Raw genomic sequence first — 21,005 nt, 5'->3', positions numbered from 1 at the left:
TGTGGCCCGGCCCCCATCTCCTATCTGCCCCCCCCCCCGGGACTCCTGCCACCATTCAACCCCCTGTTTTCCCCCCTGACCTCCATCCACACCCCACCCCCAGACCACCACCCCGAACTCCCCTGCCCTCTACCCAACCCCTCCCTCCCACCCTGCTCCCTGCCCCCTTACTGTGCTGCCTGGAGCACCAGTGGCTGGCGGTGCTACAGCCACGCTGCCCGGCTGGAGCTGGGTCACGCCAACACCACCACCACACAGCACAGAGACTGGGTCAGGCCGGGCTCTGCAGCTGCGCGGCCCCAGGAGCTCAAAGCTCTGCCGTCCAGAGCATTGCACCAGCGGCAGGCGAGGGCAAACAGTAGGGGAGGGGCCAGGAGCTCCAGGGCTGGGCAGGACAGTCCCACGGGCCGGAGGTGCCCCACAGGCCGTAGTTTGCCCACCCCTGCTCTAGGCAGATGCTATATCAGAGCACTCTGCTGCAGGGAGAGCGGGGAGCGGTTGCTGGCTCAGCATATCTGGACACAGATCTGACTCCACCACCACCGGGCTGAGCAGAAGGCAGAGGCCATGTGTGATCACTGAGCTGAACGTTTCCAAACTTAGGTGTCTAGGGGCCACTCTCCCACATGCTCCCTCATTGCTATAACATCCGATTGCAGTGCTGAGTCTAAAAACACAGACTACTAGTTTTCAAACAGTTTTGAAGTTCACTGTCTTCGCAATACCCTAGAAACTCACAGGCATGGTTTGAAAAAGACCTGACTTATTCAAAGCAACGTAGAGGTGTATACTCTCTGCTTCCCAAATTCATTAGTCATGGAGAGAGGGATCGTGGCAGTGCAGTGGTTTGAGCATCGGCCTGCTAAACCTAGGGTTGTGAGTTCAATTCTTGAGGGAGCCATTTAGGGATCTGGGGCAAAAATCTGTCTGGGGATTGGTCCTGATTGGCCCTGCTTTGAGCAGGGGGTTGGACTAGATGACCTCTTGAGGTCCCTTCCAACCCTGAGATTCTAAAAAGGTGAGCCTTACATTCATGTTCCTTTTCTTTTGCCCTCTGGTGGAGTTATGCTATTACTGCAGCCACAATCTTAATTACCTCATAGCTGGATATTGTGCACCAGAGTGATTTATGATGGCCTGATTCAGGACACTGGATTGGGAATCAGGAGACCTGGGCCCTATTCCCAACTCTGCATCTCACTGGCTGGGTGACTTTAGGCAAACCCTTCCCTTCCCTGTGCCTCTATTCCCTTTCCAGTCTTTAGCATGTAACCTCTTCAGGTCCAGGACTGTCTTACGTATGTCACTTAGTGCAATGGTGCCCTGATATCTGTGGGGTCCCTAGGTGCTACTGTAGTGCAAATAATTATTGTGATTTGTACACGTTTTTCCCTTACACCATGGAGTGAAAAACCCTATGGTAAATACCAGATGATGGCGTCAACACACTGTGGCTACATCTTCACTACCCGCTGTATCGGCAGGTAGCAATCGATTTCTCGGGGATCGATATATCGCGTCTCATCTAGACGCGATATATCGATCCCCGAATGAGCTCTTGTCGACTCCGGAACTCCACCAACCCAAACGGCGGTAGCGGAGTCAACATGGGGAGCCGCGGACGTCAATCCCGCGCCGTGAGGACGGTAGGTAATTCGATCTAAGATACTTCGACTTCAGCTATGTTACTGACGTAGCTGAAGTTGCGTATCTTAGATTGATTTCCCCCCCCGTAGTGTAGACCAGCCCTGTGTGGATGTTCTTTTACAGGGGTCGGCAACCTTTCAGAAGTGGTGTGCGGAGTCTTCATTTATTCACTCTGATTTAAGGTTTCACATGCCAGTGATACATTTTAACATTTTTAGAAGGTCTCTTTCTATAAGTCTATAATATATAACTAAACTATTGTTGTATGTAGAGTAAACAAGGTTTTTCAAATGTTTGAGAAGCTTCATTTAAAATTAAATTAAAATGCAGAGCTCCCTGGACCAGCAGCCAGGATCCGGGCAGTGTGAGTGCCACTGAAAATCAGCTCACGTGCCGCCTTTGGCACATGTGCCATAGGTTGCCTACCCCTGTTCTATTCTGAGTTCATCTGGAGACAGGCCAAATCAGAGCCATTTATCTCCTCCCCCTTACACTCAAATGGTTGTTTGGGTTGCACTAATTCCCGGACGCTCCAGTCAGGGTTCAGGACACCCTTGTGCTAGGCACTGTACGAGTAAATAAGGAAAAGATGATCCCTGCACCAAAGCGTGCTCTTAGATATGTGGTAAGAAACAAGTGGACACAACAAACAGATGAGAGAAGCACAAGGTAAGAATGAGTCGGTTATGATTAGTGTGACAAGCAATGATCACAGCACACAAACTGCCTACTCATTGTTACAGGAGTGGATTGGAGAAATGAGACTTGGATCTGAATTATCCTGTGTTTTGCTTTTGCAAAATTGCAAAACTAAACCTGATCAGGGTGGGAGATTAACCTATTTCCAGTGTGGATACTTGATAAACTCTGAGCCCTGTAAAACTTAGTTTACCTTAGAGATTGGTTTGAACTAAAATCCTGGATGAAAACACCTGCAGACTTGGAGGATCACCTATTAGACTGAAAACTTTATCCAGCTTCTGCTTTAAGGTTTGGTGAACATTCAGATATCCAAAGATTAACAATTGATATGAGAACAGTCTTAATGGACAGAGCTATTGGTTTGTCCTTGTGAGCAAATCCCAAAGACCGTCTAGCTGCCAATGCGAAAGTAATAGCTATTGCTTTTCCGCTGGTCAGTTTTCATGGCAATGCATAGCCATGAAATCTGACTCTGCAAATCAGAACATTGTTTCAAATGATATAGACAACTGACTAGTCATGGAGGAAAGGTTGTTGTGGTGGGTTCGGAGGTATCGTTTTATTTTAATTCAGATATTACCTGAGAAATCTCTTGATAAATAATATTGTGTTTCCAATGACATTGTATGTTCTCTTACCTAGATCCCCTATCACAGTTTGGCCACCCATCTTACTAATCACTCTGCATGCCATGAACAGATGGTCGCCATTCCAAAGTGCTTGCAGTTTAAGGGTACGTCTACACTACAGCTGGGAGGTGTGATTCCTAGCTCGGGGAGACATGCTGGCTACTCATGAGTTAGTTCATTAACAATAGTAGAGTGGCCTTGTTGGCACGGGTGGTGGCTCAGGATAGGATTGTACTCGGGTAGGTGGCTACTCTGAGCCACCACCCATGTGGCCATAACCACACTACCATTTTTAGCATGCGAGCTCAAGCAGAGCTATTGTGGGTACATCAGCCTAAGCTGGGAATTGCCTCTCCCGGCTGCTGTGTAGACATAGCCCATTGCTTTGTCTTCTGGTCGCTTTTTTTATTCCATGGTAAAAACGCACTTAACCCGCATTAGCTATAAAACAGAGAGGAGGTGAGGCTTTTTAGTTCCTCTGCGAGGTAAACAAGGCCAGGTCAACCCCAGGCAGGGGGTTGAATGCTGACCTTGCCTTGCCATATCATAGTAAACCAAGTGCCTTGTCTCCTCTTACCCAGCAAGGTAACTATGGTGTGTTTATCTTTCTTTTAAAATAAAGCACCTTTTCACGCAGTGAAGACAAAGTATGCAACGACTCTCCTCCGCTGTAAGGAGCTATCCAGTACCAAAGACTTTCCAGTTCCCCTTCAGCTTGATGGCAGTGACTGTCACCAGACAAATCATTAAGAAGAGAGAAAACACAAAACCTTATGGAGCTGTAGCCTTCATTTCTGTGGTGATGCTTAATGAAGGTAAATTTCCCTTTACAGGCTAAGACCTGTATGTCACTCTGCCATGTTTGATTTCGATTACATTCTGGCACTTGCAGAATTCCTATAACAAATGCATAACTAATGTGACATCCAGACACAACATTACATTAGTTCCATATGATCAGTTCTATTCCAATGAAGACCGAGTAAATTCATGTTGCTCTAATGTGAGTCATGATTTAATACCCTAATTTGTAACTAGTTTCATCTGAATGTAGCATGTAATTTAGATCCGCAGTAGCAGTTGAAGACAGACACCAAACAAACGTTGAGCAGTCTGTTACACAATACATAGGAGAGTCCACATGTTCCCTATTAAAATTCCGTTGTGTTTGGTGATCTTTTACTCTCCACTTAAATATTTTAAAGAAATATCTTCTAGCACCTGCCACTTTTAAAGAAATCCGGCCAGATTCTCATTTACCCCAAGATACTTTTAACATTATATAAAGTGGATGTAACAACACCCAATTTAAGACCACCTTATGCTGCCTGAATTCTGTAAAGGGACCTTGATGTAAATAAAAATTAGAGCCCAGAATTTGTCCTCCTCATTTTAGAAGAATTTTCTCTGGTGCAGTTGCTGTTTGTAGACCAGACAGTTGGAAAAGGAGTAATTGTTTAACTCCAACACATATACATTTCAAAACAATCTCGCTCTCTTTACAGAAATAATCTAGTACAAACAAATATGTGAAGAATTTACAGCTGATTAACACCTTGGTGGAGCCTACACTTCATTACATTTTCTCTTTGGCCTAATATTTCATTGAAGGTAATCAGGAAGTGAGCTGAGATTTTAGGTCTAGTGATAATAACTAATAGCAGGAATTAAAGCAAAGCTTAATAAATGGAAAAGAATTAAATTGGGGGTAGATTTAAAAAAACGCATTGCAAACAATGAAGAGTATTGTAAAGTAGTTGTTTTATTAATACTTTCCACCTCCTTTCCTTGATTTTTTGATAAGTCTGGCTGACACTAAAGCAATTGAGTTGCTGTCATGTGCCTTTCTTGATATGCATGTATTAGTCACAGAGCAGTTCCATGTTCTTTAGCATATTTTAGTATATAATTAAAAATGTCTGCTACTAAGCAACAAAGCATGGCAGAGGTTGATCGCATTCTGTCACTAAGGTAGACAGAAGGGGGAAAATAATAATCACATGTTCACCTTCTAATCTTAATTGTACTCTAACTACTTTGATATGTTGTGATACACATTATTTCACAAAGACAGAGATGTAAAGGGAGGGCGAGCAGTGTCTGGTGGATCACTACAGGTGACCGCACCAATGGAGTTGAGATATGGTAGCCGTGTCTTAAAATGTCATGCATTTGGGGGCCTGATCCAAAGCCCATTGAAGTCTGGGGGAGTCTTTCCACTGACTTCAGTGAGCACGGGACCAGATGTTAGAAGCAGGCTTTCCATTCCTGGGTTTCTGGCATGCTTTATTTATTTATATTTTTTTGTAGTTTAATTTCTGAGATATGAAGCACAATTAAGTACCCGACTCCCATTTGGCTTTCAATAGGAGTTGGGTCCCTAAATGTCCGTTATGCCTCTGAAAATCTCCCCCTTCATGTTTAACCCTGACATATTTACTCACTTTGCATCTGCTGTGTAATGTCTCCTGGATCACCAACCAGCACAGGTTTTACAGTAGCTTTTTTACCAGACAGCATGAAACACGCGGCATACTTTAAAGCTCAGCAATACATTTTATGGTATATAGATATGATTTTATGTGATGGCATGAGATGTTTTTTATCAACATGAGTTTAGGATGTTCACATTACCAGCACAATTCATTTATGAGTAATCTCAGAAGCTCGGTATCACAGCTGATGTCCAATCCCTCTTTGAAGCCAATCATTTAACAAGATTCTATGACATCCTGTGGCAATGAGTTCCACAGTCTAACAAAACAAGTATTTTCTAATCTGTCAGTCGCGTGTTCCAGAAAAAAAATATTTTACAGATTTTCAGTGCCAACTTTAGTACTCAGTGTGGACACAGAGACCATGAAATAGAAACGTTCTCAGTAGTCAACATACAAACAACCTTGACTCTGCCCCTGGATGTGTTAGTATTTCGGGGCTCAGTCCAATCTCCCAGCAAAGTCACTGCTATTCGTTCTTCTAGCTTAAATGGAAGTGGGCTGGACAAGGCCCTTACTGCCTCTGAGGCGTTATGAATGTGGACATTTGAGCGCAGACATCTGTTTATTCTGCAGCCTGAAGACTGAAGATTCATTGCTACACCATTAGTTGCTGTGTTTATGTAACTGACATACATTTTTTTGTGATCTAGCCTAAGAATTGTGTTTAATCAGTGTTCACATGACAGCTTTGTCTCTCACAATATTTGTCCAATTAGAGGTATAGAGAACTCCTTTCCTGTGGGAAAAGGTTGCCATTTGGATGTGATTCTCAACTGGTTGCTATTGAGGAACCAGAGAGAGATTTGATTGTTAAAGTATCTTTGATTTTTGTGCACTGTATGTGGTTTATGAGCAGCTTGGTGCTATCCAAATGAATTAGCAGCTTGAAAGAATGCAGACAGCTGACTTGCTGCTAGGTCACAAGCAGGCCAGGGAGGACTGCAGCAACATGTATGGAAAAGGTCATCCACCACCTTCATCCACACTGCCTGTGGAGAGGCTTTCTCTGACCACAGAACATCTCGTGCTGCACATGCCATAGTTCCATATACACAGTGTTTCACAGAGAGGCAGAATGAACTCTCCATTATAGGGACAAGTTGAAAGTCCTTGACGTGGCAGGTCCCTGGGAAGGTCAGATCCTCTGCAAAAATTCAGCCCTGCCAGTTTGACAGGAGGGGCTGCTCCTGGAGCACAGAAAACACCACGTTTCCCTCTCTGAATGTTCCCAATAATGGGGACATTCTGGAGCATTTGTGCCCTTTAGTGGTTACAGGGAACATTCCCTGCTTTTCTAAATGTCTCAGAGGAACAACTAATACCACTGGTAATGTTAGGAGATGAGTAAGCCCTTGGTATGGGGTGAGTTAAATCCTCATTCAAACCTTTGTATGTACATATCCTTCATTTAACATCGTGGTAAGAGACAGCTAAAGGCTCGCACCTAAAACAAAGCCAGAGTCTGTCCATAAACCAGCACCATGTGGGCATGGTATAGGGGTGTGCATTGGGTAGTGAGACCAGGCATGTGGGAGAACACACAAACTGAGAACAGACAAGGGGTCAGGGGGAGGCAAAAAGCAAGAAATCCAGGCAGTAGCCTGTGAGCACAGTGTGACCATGGGTAAGCTAGAGACACAGCTTTGGGGTCTGTTGGCTAAAGCAGCTTGGGGCTGTAAACTTAAAAACAAAACAAAAAAACACAACTTCTTTTGTTCTTGGTTCCTCCTGTGTTCAGAGAAGCAGGACTTTGTACGTTCCCTGCAAATCAACAAGATTGCATCCCAGAGAATACCAGAGTGCATCAATTTTTACTTCCACCTGGAACCCCGCCTGGGGCCCTGAAATTTGACTTGCTGCTTGGGTCAAAAAGGAGCAACCGTAGATTTCCCCTGTTCCATCTTAACAGGGTGGCCCCAGATAGACTAACTTCCTGACTATCCACAATTCTGGTGTGTCCTAGGGGGGACCTGCTGATTGCTCACTTAACATAGTTATTAAGAAAAGAGAGGCAGCTCTGAGTACCACTGTCCTCCAGTGGCTTCTGTGTCTTGACCAGGGTGCAGCAATAGCAGACAGACAAAGAGACTGTAAGAATGCAGGAATCTTAGCCCCCTTTGTTCAGTGTTTGTACAGTGCCTAGCACAAAGCGGTCCTGTTCTTTAAGTGGGGCTCCTAGGTGCTACTACGATACAAATAAATTAAGACAAGGAGAGGCCAGGCGACACTTCTGGGTTCCTATCTCATTCAAGTGAAACACAAACTGCTATACCAAGGGGGACCTTGTTGACTTGGTTTCTCTGCTACGTGCAGAATCAGCAGAGGTGAAATGGATGTGAATATCAAACACGGTAGGGCAAAAATTGTGTCATGAAATAGAAGAGCCTGGGCAATAACTGGAGTATTGTTTTGTCTTGTTAATGCTGGCATCCTTTGTGAGAAGCACCTTCCCATGGCTCGAGGATTGCTTCTTTCCAGAGCAGCCTCAGGTCAGAAGCCAGAGGAGAACCTGGTGGGCTGGGCTTTCAGTAGGAGGCAGTGTTGTTTTAGGTATCAACACTTCAAGTGTCAAGGGTCTGAGGGAACTCTGCTGGGTCAGACCTCTCCCCATCCCTCCCACAAACAAAAACCAAGGAGCAGAAAAGCAAAAGCTGAAGTAAGACTAGGCAGGGGAAGAAGGTAATGCAAAGGAGGCATTTCAGAAGGTGATGTTAGAGTGGCTAAAGACTCCTCCAGGTAGAATGGAAGTATTGGAGAGGTATCATTTCTCGATTCCATCTCTCACACACACACACACACACACACACACACACACACACACACACACACACACACACACACACACACACACACACACACACACACACACACACACACACACACACACACACACTTTTTCTTTACAAACTGTATGGTTTAATGGCTTTTATTACTTCAGTAAACCGTGAGAAACCAGCAAACACTAGTATAGCATCTAAACTGATTGATTCAAACCTCGGTAAATAAAAAAGGATGTTGACTGCATTTCCCTTGCATCCACTTCCAACCAAAAGGCCCCTAGCCCTTTACATTTTTCACATTCTTCATGTGATACATAACATTTTCTGTGACTGAGATATGATCATGCTATTTGGGGATATTAATCTTGTTTGTTTTTCCTGTTTCTAGTGGTTATTCTTCAGTGATTGTAGTTGCCTTGAATGTGAATGTTTTATGAGCTCGAGTGAGCCAAATTCATCCCTGGGGTAAGTAAGCATAAAGTAGCTCCCCTTGATTTCAGTGGGAGCTGCTTCTGCATATACCACGTAGACGTGTCTCTTCACAATATGAAAGTGAAACAAATTGCACTTATTTGGCACACCCAAGGAATTCTGGACTTGTACAGGTTACACAGGTAAACCACCAACACCCATTTTTTTGGCCAACCGAAACCCAATGTGTAACTTACATCACTATCTACTTCACAGTGGAATTTGACCAAATATGTTTTATTGCTATATAATTTTAAGTACATACTTCTAGCTAGTTAAGGTAAATGTAATTAATCAGAATCATAGAAGTAAGAAGTGATGATGGATCATTTTTTGAGGCCAGTTCAGGCTTGCTCACTACTATACACTTTCTAACCTTTTGTTCGGTGTAGTTTCAAAAGTCCAAGTCACAAGACTTCCCCAGCTGTTTAGACTATAGTGTTGCCTGTTACTCATTGAAACGAAGAGATTTTGTAACCTGACACTGTATAATGGTTACCGTGTTCAAAATGTATGGCTCTGTACATGATTAGAGTAAAAGCCAATATGTATTTTTGCCTCAAACATTTAAAAATGGAAAGTAGCTTAAAAATGCTATCAGTGCTGCATGATGTATCATAAGCATTTTACTTTTTCTTTAGCTATTTTACATAGCACATTGTTTTCTGATCAAAGAAATGTACAATACAATGGAAAAGTTTTTTTTTTCTTTTTTGCAAAAGTAACTCATGCAATCTTATACTATAAAGACTGTGTTATAAATAGGAAATGTGTTTAGTTGCTATATCATCAAACCCAACTCCTTTTATATCCCTTAAAGACCTAATACTGCCATCTTAACTCAGAAAACACTTGTATTGACTCCAGATCCATTGGCAGACAATGGAGAGTGATCCCTCTGCGTGCTCTATTTTAGAACACCCCACAATCTGTACTAGTGTATGGAATAAAGGAAAGGGAATGGAAGATCTGCCATTGACTTCAATGGGACCAGCATTGTGCTCAGAATATACTATGCTACATGCATGATATAATTCCAGGGACTGATGTTAATTATTTCTTTTGGGCTATCCGGGTGCTGGGAGCTGTATGATCCAAATGTGGCCCCTATGAGCTTCTATTACAAATTGTACAAATGTAATAGGCATCACAGATCAGATGCCTTTTAAAAAACAAACAAACAAAAAAACCCCCCAAACTTTTGTGCTGATTTCATAAGGTCATCTGAAATCCAGCCCTGATCACTACATTACAGCTTTGCACGATGCCATCCAAGGGGCAGTTTTGCTTCTATCTGATTCTGCAGCCTTCAGTGAATCGGAAAGTCCTCTTCCACTGCTGTCTTACATTCGCTGGCCCACAGTTTGTATGCTCTTTCCAGGGTATCTTCGCTGATATCATTGAATATTTCTGCAAAATAAGATTTTTAGTTAGTAGAAGAAGCTTCTCTGGATGTCAAATTCACTCTCGGAAAGTGAGGCAAACTCTCCTGAGTAGCTTTACAAAGACTTATTCACAGGGAGATTCACAAAGGGACTTAATCACCTAAAGATAGAGTCGGGCACCTACGTCTAACATTTAGGCACCACTGACGTTCACAAAATCACTGGTTAGGGGCTGCCTAACTCCTTCCTTCTAGTTCCCTGAGTTTCTGCTGGTAGCCATGCACAGCACAAAGCTGCCTAAATCCTGACACAGGCCCCCTAGCTAAGGAACTGCTCTGAGGCCTCACTCATGCCTAACGCCGGTGGGATTATCATACAAGGCGTTCCTCTGCCTAACTCCCCAGCAGGTTCTGATCCTGCGAATGTGCTTTGAGCATGTCTAATCCTTACGAGAGCCAGCTGGGGGGCCAACAGGGTGGGGATTTTGCAGGCTGCCTATCGATCCATCTCAGAATAGCCAGGAGCCCACTTGGGATGGGGGAGACCCAGACTTGAACCCCTGATTTGGAGCAGGGTCTTGAACCTAGGTCTCCCTCCATGCCAGGTGAGTGCCCTAACCACCAGGCTATTGGATATTGTGGGTAGGCCTCACTCTCCATCTCTTCTTTAGAAGCTGTTCTACTTTGTATAAATAGTTAAACATTCATTGGAGCAGGGACATGAACCTGGCTCTTCCAATTTCCTGAGAGTACCTGGGTTATTGGCTATAGTGGGGTTGTTGGGGCGGGTTGGGGGGCTCTTTCTCTGTGGCTTTTCACGAGAAAGGGCTGACCTGACACAGACACCTACTCCAGCGGAGCGTTCATGGCTGAGAATCCTAGGTAAAGATAGGTGCCTCCCTCCAGCCTCAGCCAGGTGTCCTAAGCTGCCGCCGTCCCCCGACTTGTCCACACTGCTGTTTTTAGCAGTGTAGCGTCCCACTGCCGCCCCTGTGCCAGAGTCTTTCCCTGCAGCAAGGAAAGGCTCTGCTGGAGCCTTTCCTTGTTGCAGGGAGCTGCCAGCACCTTTCCCCACTGCCTCCCCTCTATGAGGACTTTTCACCGACACATGGAACTACACCCTGCAATGTGGATGCAGCCTCCCTGTGGTGTTTAGCGACACATACCCAACATGCTACCCCCAGAGTAGGAATGGTGCCTAAATCTCCTCTGTGAATGTAGCCCACAGAGATTCAACCAGATGGTATTATTACAGACTAGCTGTAGATTGATGTATCACAAGCTGATCCTTGATGCTGCTTTTTATTCCAAATTTTCTTTCTATTTATATGTGTATCGTCACCCTGGGCAGACATTAGTATCACTGAGGATGTATGCTATTTACTTCTATGTATATTAATTGCATCATCCAGCTGCCTTTTTCCAAGAGTTACTTCAAAATGTTTTCAAGCACGACAAAATAATTTTTACTGTTTGTTTGTTTGTTTGTTTAAACAAATATAGCGCGGTATTTGGATTGTCCTGACATAATACCCGGTATGGTTTATAATATGTTTGCAAAGTAAATTGGCCAGCCCTAAGGCAATTTTATTAGAGCTCAGTCTTTAAGTTCTGGTGGTCAGATCCAGGAGCTGAATTCCCTCTCCGTCCAGGTATAATAAGATGAAAAGGTCAATTAAAGGCATATATATATATATATATATATATATATATATATATATATATATATATAAACTGCAGGGCAGGCACTTGGCACTTGGCATGTTATATTGTGTTCCTTAGTGGTGGTGTAAAAAGGATTTTTTTTTCTTTGAATGTTGCCAGGACAAGTAAAAACAAAAAAGTTGACAAAGTTCCAAGAGAAAGTAATTAATATCCCCAAAGACTTTACTGTAATAACCTGATCCAAAGCTCCTTGAAGTCAATGGAAAAACACCCATTGAATTCAACAGGTATTTGATCCTGCTCTCAGGGCCAGATTTTAAATGGTGATACGGCGCCTAAAGATATAGATGATGCCTAGTGGAATTTCCAAAAGTGCCTGGGCACAATGAGTGTTAGGTGCCTAGGCATTTTTGAAAATCGCACTAAGCAGCCATCTACATCCAAACATCTTTAAAAATCTGGCCATTAGCAAGTGTGTCTGGGAGTTGCTCTTGTATATGTGAATGGGTGTGAAAATCCCACCTTTCCTTTGTAACGTCTGTCCCTTTAGAAGCTATGTTGCAGTACCTGCCATTCCAAGTCCAGTTGGGAGAGGCATTCTCATCTGGCCTCCACAGTGTTTCAACCTTTCCACTAACGCCTTCTTTATTAGATACCAGTTACAGTCTTCGTGCCACACCGGGAGCTCCAAACCCTTCATGCACTGAATAATGTCAGTTTTTTCCTCTGTAGTTAAAAGCCCCCTTTCATAGGCCACGTAAGTCATGAATGCCATGTCTATGTTTACTGCTTCTCCATGCATCAGTGATGGCAAAACTTTCTGAAATGAAAGTAAAATTAGCTTTTCCCCCCCTTACAGTAACTAGTCCGGGTTTTCTTAATTACCGGTAATCTGACTTTGTAGATGAAAATTAGTATGTGGCTCTCAGTAGTAGAACTAGAGATTTGCTGAATCTCAGCATCCTTTCTATTTCTGGGGAGTGGGGAAAATATTTTCCACATGATTAATGGTACATAAAATCTCCCACAGAGAGCTTGATTTTGCTCCTATTGAAGGCAAGGGCTGAACTTTGAATGAGAGGGAGGGAAGATTACCGAGTGGCAAACATCTCACTTTAACCTTTTCATAGGGACTGTCTGTTCATCCCCAGGCCCCACTTCTGAACAGTAGTTTACCGCAGCAGTAGGGTCTGGAATCTTAAAACCCTGCAATATTTGGATTGTTATAGCTGAGATTATTGCTGCTATTTATATTACACGACTGCCTAGATGTGCGCTCTCCTTTGTGCCTCTGTACAAATGAGACAATCACTGGCTCCAAATTTCTAACACTCAAAATACATAACATAGAAAAAGTGGGGAGGGGAAACTGAGGCGCACACAGACGGGACATGACTTGCCCACTGTTATACATCAGATAGAGCTTGGCTAGACCCCAAGTCTCCTGCCTCCCAGGCCAGTGCACTATCAACTGGGCAATGCTGCCTCACAAGTATAATACAAAACCAAACCTTCCAAGAACATTTTTACTATGATTAAAAACGTGTTGCTTTTTTCGAACAGGACATTGAAAAATAAAATTTGTGACTTACCATTTCAAGTTCTGGGCTTATAAGGTGACCAAAATCAACCAATCTGTCCAGGTCATCCTCCCAGAGGTTGGGTGCAAGCTCTTCCAGCATTGTTTCTATGGCAAGTCTGGTTGTCTTTAGTGCAGCATCACCATGATTGACCAAGCCGTTCTGAGACTGGAACTTTGTGTCCAGCATGTATTTTCCATGGCTCTTGAGTAGATCAAAGAGCCCTTTGTGTTTCATGAGCGCCATCTTGAATAAAGAATGGAAAGAAGTACTTTAAAAAGGTGAATTTTTATATAAGTTAATAATACACTGTAGGAAAAGTACATATTTAAATACATACAACTAGTACTATATTATCCTAGTGCATGCATGCCAATACATGTTGGATTACTGGTTGCTTCTGGCTTTCCATGTACAGATAGTTTGTAAAGGGCTTTTGCATCTGTGCCTGGCAAGCAGGTGAAGGCCATTTTAATGAGGTGCTGGACCTCTCCAGGATAATCCAGGCTTCGCTCTCTCCCCCCCCCCCCAGGATTGTTTTTAAAGAGAATTGAGTGAATGGGAGTGTAGGGTGATATTTTGGGCCTGGGGGTTTTGGAAGGGTTTTTAGTTTTGTGGGCAGCCATTCAAATTGCATAGGTTTTACTAATATTGCATACATGCATTCAGGATGGATGCATTTTTAATACATTTAAATACTTCTTAAATTGACACACTAATCCTACTTTGCACCACATGACATCGATAGATCTCAAAGCTGTTTGCCTATGTAAATTTAAGGGAATAACTATAGATTTACAATGAGAGCAGAATTTGGCTCAGAAAGATTGACAATACCATTGGTCAACCAAACTCAACATACACTTTGAACATTTGAGGTATGTATAAATGGCCCTGTAGAACATGTCTTCGGCTAAACTTCCCTGTTCTGCCCCCACTCTGAAAAAACTAAAGTTTATCTTTACTCTTATTGGATGGGGAACATAGAAGTAAATAGACTCCCATAGATTTGAATACGTTTTGGGTCAGGTCCATTATGAAAGAGTTTTCTTCCATCTGTTTGCTCTACAGTTGACATCTGGCTTTTTTATATGTTGTGTATATCTTAAAAAATTACCAGGGGTCCCTAGAAGCTGGGCTAGGCACACTCTTAGATTCTTAGAAGCCAAACTACGTGGATGGGCATGATTAATGAGATTTGGTTGTCCTACTTCTCTAGGTGACCTTGAAAAGCCCACCCTTTGGATGTATAAAACATCTTACACAAAGCTCTAAGCTCACACACAGATTCAACTTTTTATTAATAATTAATATAGCAAAAGTACATCTGTATTCCCAAAAATGGTACCTTCAAAATTTCACCAAGACCGTTGGAGATGTGTCGACGGGGAATAGTTTGGATGAAGGATCTGTCCAGAAAAGTAGCTACAGGAGGAGTGTAGCCTCCAAGCTTGTTCTTGCACTGAAGGAAATTTACACCATTCTTTGCTCCCACACTGGCATCAACGTATGCCAAGAGGGTCGTTGGGACACGAATATAAGGGGTGCGTCTTCTATAAAGTGACGCTGCAAGCCCTACGATATCAAGGCAAACCCCTCCTCCAATTGCTATAATGGGCTCTTCACGCCTGTCGATGCCGAAGTTGTGAACTTCTTGCAAGATGCTGAGGACCAGATCCATGGATTTGGTTTCTTCAGTGGTGGGCAGGGAGAGGATTTTATAATGAACGTTATTGGCTTCAAAGTACTTTCTCACTTTTGAGCCATAATATTCATCGACAATCTGATCCATTACAATAAAACGCCTCTGTTCTCTTTCTCTGTTAATGGCCATCTCTAATTGCTGAGGATCGATGATGTGCCCAAAAAGGAGTGTACTGTTGGCAGGATCCAGAAGACTGCATGTTTCCACCACTTTGTAGCAGAAAGAGATAGGCGCTTCAATTGTCCAGGAAATCCCAATATCTGACACACTTTTGCCTCTGTCAGGGATCACAAAACATGGTGTGAGATCAATACACTAGGTACCTTCTATGTCAAAAAGAATTTAAAAATGAAGCCACTAGCTTACTGCTTGAAATACGCAATCTCTCATTAGAGTCTACTACTACCCCCAGAAAATAGTAGGGTTTCAAATATTGTACTGATGTTTAAAATAGGCAATGGGGGATTCTGGGAATTATAGAGTAGTTGGCCTTGCTTCAGCACCAGGAAAATTGGCTGATGGATAATTAAAAATCAAATGAGTAAACACGTAGGTGGATAATGATATAACAAAGACTAATTAGTATGGCTTCTGTAAAGGCAAATTGCTCCTCTGAAATTCACTAATTTGTCTATAAGATAGTGGAGATGAGTGCTCTACTTAGGTTTTCATGAAAGTCTAAATAATTAAATGTGGCTATGAAAGAGAGACCAGCGTCCAACATGGCAAAATTTTAACAACGAGTTACCCAAGGTTCTGTATTAAGGCTGATGTTTCATTTTCATTTTTTTAATGAACTTGGAAGGGCGGGGAGTGAGAAGTGCTGAGACAAAACTTACAGAGGACACAATTATTGATGTTAGTCAAGACTAGGAAAGATTGTGAGGTGTTTCTTCAGAGGGACCTAGCAAAGCTGTCTAGTGAGCTGGCGGAAAAGTGGGGCGGCAGGGACAATGCGCCGTGATTAGGAGCTCTAGTCCACCTAGAGTTGCCAACTTTCTAGTCGCAAAAAACTGAACGCCCTGGCCCTGCCCTGCCCTGAGGCCCTGCCCAGAGGCACCGTCCCTTCCCTGCCCCTTCCCCAAGGACCTGCCTCCCACTCACGACATTTCCCCCTCCCTCGGTGGCTCACTCTATCCCACCCTCACTCACTTGCACTGGTCTGGGGAGGGGGTTGGGGTGCAGGATGGGTGAGGGCTCTTACTTGGGGTGCGAGCTCTGGGGTGGGGCCAGAAATGAGGGGTTCAGGGTGCGGGAGGGGGCTCCAAACTGGGGCAGGGAGTTGGGGTGCAGGAGGGTGAGGGGTCCTGCTGGGGGTGTGGGCTCTGGGGTGGGGCCAGGGATGAGGGATTTGGGATGCAGGAGGGGCTCCAGGCAGGGGGTGGGGGCTATGGGTTGAGGCAGAGGATTTGGGTGCAGGAGGGGTGAGTGCTCTGGGCTGGGGATGCTGGCTCTGGGGTGGGGCTGGGGATGAGGGGTTCAGGGTGTGGGAGGGGGCTCTGGGCTGGGGCAGGGGGGTGGTGTGCAGGCTTGGGGCTGGGGATGAGGGGTTTGGGGTGCAGGAGTGGGCTCCGGCTGTTGAGGGGGCTCAGGGCTGGAGGAGGTGGTTGGGGCGTGGGCTTACCTCGGGCAGCTCCTGATCAGTGGCTCAGCAGGGGCATTAAGGCAGGCTGCCTGGGTGTGTGAAAGCCAGCCCCCTCCCCCCGTCCACCCCCTCCCTGGAGCCTGGAAGCAGGGCTGTGTCCAGGGGCAGCTCTAGGTATTTTGCCGCCCCAAGCACAGCAGGCAGGCTGCCTTCGGCGGCTTGCCTGCGGGAGGTCCCCGGTCCTGCGGATTTGGCGGCAGCCTGCGGGATGTCCGCCAAAGCCGCGGGACCAGCGGACCCTCCACAGGCATACTGCCGAAGGCAGCATGCCTGCCGCACTCGCGGCGACCGGCAGAGCGCCCCCCGTGGCTTGCCGTCCCAGGCACGCGCTTGGCGTGCTGGTGCCTGGAGCCACCCCCGGCTGTGTCTCTGGGAGTGGGGGACCCAGACCAGGGGTAAGGGGGGAAAGGCCACAGCTTGTGGTGCTGACCCGACGCCAGGGTCTCTTTTCGACCGGGTGTTCCTGGTCACCCTAAGCCCACCATATAGTAGCCCCCAATAGGCCATGGGAGATGCTGAAGAAACAGAGACCAGGACCTGCCACTGAGAGCATAAGCAGGTGTGGGAGGGGCCCTGCCTTGGTGGGGAGATTGGGGTGAGACTGGAATCCATTCCCCAACTGGAACAGGGGCTCCTTCACCCCACCCCCTCTCCCTCCTGCTTGTGCTCCAAGCAGTGGATGCTGGTCTCTGCTCCTGCTGTGTCTTCCCTGGGGTGCGGTGGGGCAGGCCCAGGCTCCGAACTGCCACTCGTTGTCAGCCCTGCCCCCTTCTCCCCACCAGACCGGAAGCAGCATAGTGGCCCAGCCTGGAGCTGAACCAGATGGCCAGTGCCATATGGTGAGACACATCACACCCCTCCCCCCCCACCCCCCCGCCTGCCTGCCTGCTGCAAGCAGCTGAATTCGCTCAATACCATGATTTTTCCAAGGACGGGGATGCAGAGGTAGGCATGCCCACTTCCGCCTCCCCACTGCTGGAAGAATCATAATATTGGGCTAATTTCATGATTTCAAGGCAGTCCATGAAATCATGATCTACACCAGGCCTTCTTTCTAATGTTTGCGAAGGGATCCTCTTAGAGGCGACACACAGTTGTGCTGGGTTTTCTCAGAGCTTGTGGTAACTCCAAAACTGAACACTCTGTCTTTAATCCAGGCAAGTCCTTCTATGTTTAAGCAATTCTGCAGCTGAAATAGCGTTCTTACTTCTGCATCTCAGGTCCATGTTCTGGCCCTAATCCCAGTCCTGTATTCTGTAATAGTAGTTTAGATCTACTGTGGAGCTTCTTGTTTTCCCTTTTGAGAGAGAACTTGCCTTTCTGGGATGAAATAGCAGAGCTTTCCCAGTAGAGGTCAGTCTGCCATAGCCTATACTTGGTGATTTTTCAGGACAGAGGTCAAAGCTTTTTTGGCTTAATCAAGCCTTTAGGGATGGAAAAATTGAATTCAGGTCAAATTCAGTGACCAATCTCAGGTAGAAAAAGGACATTTTCATTTTCAAATAAGTCAGAATAGTTTTGACCGTTTTGAAATGAAATGATTTGACTTTTCGTTTCATAGTGACATTGGGTTTAGAAACTTAACTCGATGCATTTCTTAAAAGTTTCATTTTGGGTTGGAAAAAAACCCTGGAAATGGAATGAAATGAAAATCTGAAAAAAAAAACCCTCTTTTAGGTTTCATGTCAGTTACCTCTGACATCTTCATCTGTTTTAGATGTCAGAGGTAACTTTGGCCACATGGCAGATGGGCAGGTGAGGAGACAGTCTGGTCTGAATTGCAGAATGCCTATGAAGTAGAGCCCAAACCTGCCATTTGCTAATGGATATTTTACATGAGCAATTTTTTGTGGACTGGCCCTAAGTCAATTAATTATGTTATTGACTAAGGACCTTATCCTGAAATGAGCTCTGCACAAGCAGACCTCTGTGCCTGGATAGAGCCCCACTGAATTCAATCCAGATCTGCCTGCGCTGTGTCTACTGCAGAAGTGGCACCTTATTTACCTGTTCCTACTGAAGCCAACGGCAAAACTCCTATCAAATTCCTTGGGAGAAAGATCAGACCCAGTGATAATAGAATAAAGACACTGCAAATATTGGAAAACTTCTGATGTGCAAAAAACAAACAAAGCTCTACATTTGTGAGTATTCCATTAATATTTAATAGCAAAAGGAGGCTTTCTATTCTATTGAAAGGGGATCCTCCTGCAATCCAAGGTTAATTAAGGAGGGACACATTCCTGCAGAGAGCTGTGTTTGGCCTTAAGGGAAAACATTCACCCATCTGTGACCCTTTTCTGACCTTGCCATAGGTAGAGCACTTCCCCTAAAGTTTGACAGCTGCATTCTGCTTTTTGATCATGTCAGTGATTTTTAGTATCTTTGTATTTGTTTTTCCAAGCTGTGTATTTCATTACCCGAATCTGTAAACGTCTGTTACACACCCCCTATTATACACAATGATTTTGAATATGCACCGAACGAACCCAATTGCAAAAATCCCCATGTTCCTCTAAATACTCCTCAGACATTTTAAGAAAGCTTCATCTGATAAATACACAAAAGTGTGAAAAAATCAGAGTGGGGGATAATGATCTCCCCTTCAACTCCATTTATGCCAAGGTGTATGACGAACGCATGATTTGCATGGCAGTACTGGCACACAAAAAGATGGGTTGAGAAATACGTTTAAGCCTTTACTTGGAATGTCTGCTTTTTGGTGGGTTTCGGTCACACTCATCACAGCAACATTAGATAACATTTTTCAGTTGCACAAGCCTAACATATCTCTACATTTCCCCCATCTGAAAGATAATATAACACGACTAACCCAAACCAGATTGGTGGCAAGCTCGTCATCGGATTTTATCAAGTACTCCTAGCGCAAGCTTTTATACTTACATTTTAGCCTGTGAGATGGTTATCTTATCCTCGGAGTTGCATATGGCTTCCCCCTTCTTGATCCGACACCAAGTGCTCTTGACCCGCACCAGCTGAAAATCAGTCTGTCTGGGATTTTCAGGCATGACTGTTGTGGCCTTTTTGGCTAAGACCTCTTCGGACACCGGCATCTTTCCAGCAGATGAAATCACTATCTTGAGAGATCTCACCTAAGTGAGTGCTTTCCAGTCACTTTTAAAGACCATATTTTGGAAGAGGAGGTCCTGTCTACTCCTCACCTGTTGGTACTGTGTGGGGGTGGGGGGAGGAAATTATAAAACTAGTATTATCTAATCTGAGGACACGAGTCAGAGGTGTACAACTCACTCAGAGACACATGTAGGACCCAAGCTAGCATTGTATAATTGGTTAGTTTTATAATGCTTAGGAAATACAATACAAATCCATAAATTAGCTTCTCACATGATGCCCTGCAGTGAAATGGGTGTTATGAAAGACAAATAATTTATATGAAACATCAATGCCATTTCAAGAATTCCTATGTTGGGCAGGACCTTGGATTTATCTAACTGCTAGCCCCACTCTGTGTGCAACAGGCAAAGAGGCAAGCAGCAGTGGTGGGGAGATTTGTGAAGGCTATGTAGGCCTTCTGGGAGTTCTCATTCCTGTGTTGCACTGGAAACACAAGGGAACAATCAAAATAATACCCCTTAATGCTAACAAATCACGGTTGCCCATTGTGTGGTTATTGTGAGATCATCCAAAATGTGATCAGGGCCAATCCCAATTTTCCACGGACACTGTGAAGCATTGTTGTTTTGGTGACATTACATCAAAATAAGCGGTGGCCTCAAACCATAGGATTTGGTTTCACATCTAGCTCAGGGCATTCAGAGCCAGGGTTTTGGTTCAGCCTTCGCCTAGGTGCTGTGACGAGCATGCTGTATAACAAAAGCAGCACCTGAATACATGTAGATAGCTGTTGTATATAAACAGTGCCATCCATTGGCATGTAAATACGAGGTATATTGTGTTGTTTATAATCTGCAGGTTCAATACAGTTATTGTGCACTGCAAATGGCTTCTTCTGCATAGTTCCTTGCATTGAACTTTTTACGGATGTGATGTGATGTTCTGATCCAACAGTGTGATGTGATGTGAACAAATTAGCAAAGGAGCAGGTTGTCCTGTGAACAAGTTTTTAAAAAGGGGTCACTATATTGTACCTTCCTTAAAAGAGAATCTTCTCCCCCCTCCCCCCCCGCCACACACTCAAATTGGGTCTCCAGTTCAGGGCTGACTGGTGAGCCTGCTCTCTCCTCCTAGCCTCTGGTGGCTTCAGGGAGCCGGTCGAGTGGCCTGCTCTCCTGTTCTGGAGCAGCCCACTATAACTAC

General features: G+C 44.7%; 1 protein-coding gene across 1 annotated transcript; it reads right to left on the bottom strand.

Annotated features, from left to right (window-relative positions):
- Positions 1 to 9,746: 9,746 nt before the first annotated feature.
- On the bottom strand, positions 9,747 to 19,780 carry LOC120369070 (2-epi-5-epi-valiolone synthase-like). The gene is made up of 5 exons (XM_039481957.1): positions 19,611 to 19,780; positions 14,705 to 15,338; positions 13,369 to 13,602; positions 12,344 to 12,596; positions 9,747 to 10,137 (listed from the first exon to the last, which is right to left on the bottom strand). The coding sequence occupies exons 1-5, from the start codon at positions 19,778 to 19,780 to the stop codon at positions 10,037 to 10,039; spliced, it is 1,392 nt and encodes a 463-aa protein (XP_039337891.1). The 3' UTR covers positions 9,747 to 10,036.
- Positions 19,781 to 21,005: the final 1,225 nt, after the last annotated feature.

Source organism: Mauremys reevesii, linkage group 7 (genome assembly GCF_016161935.1).
Source record: "Mauremys reevesii isolate NIE-2019 linkage group 7, ASM1616193v1, whole genome shotgun sequence".
NCBI classification, from domain to species: Eukaryota; Metazoa; Chordata; order Testudines; family Geoemydidae; genus Mauremys; species Mauremys reevesii.
Note: the sequence above shows the minus strand (reverse complement) of the source record. Positions and strands in the feature narration are given on the sequence as shown.

Excerpts from the sequence above, each read along its gene's own strand:
- LOC120369070 (XM_039481957.1), bottom strand. The coding sequence starts at position 19,780 with ATGCCGGTGTCCGAAGAGGTCTTAGCCAAAAAGGCCACAACAGTCATG. Across the intron at positions 12,597-13,368 it reads TAAGCCCAGAACTTGAAATG|AAAGTTTTGCCATCACTGAT; the intron begins GTAAGTCACAAA and ends CTTTCATTTCAG. Across the intron at positions 10,138-12,343 it reads AACTGGACTTGGAATGGCAG|AAATATTCAATGATATCAGC; the intron begins GTACTGCAACAT and ends CTTATTTTGCAG.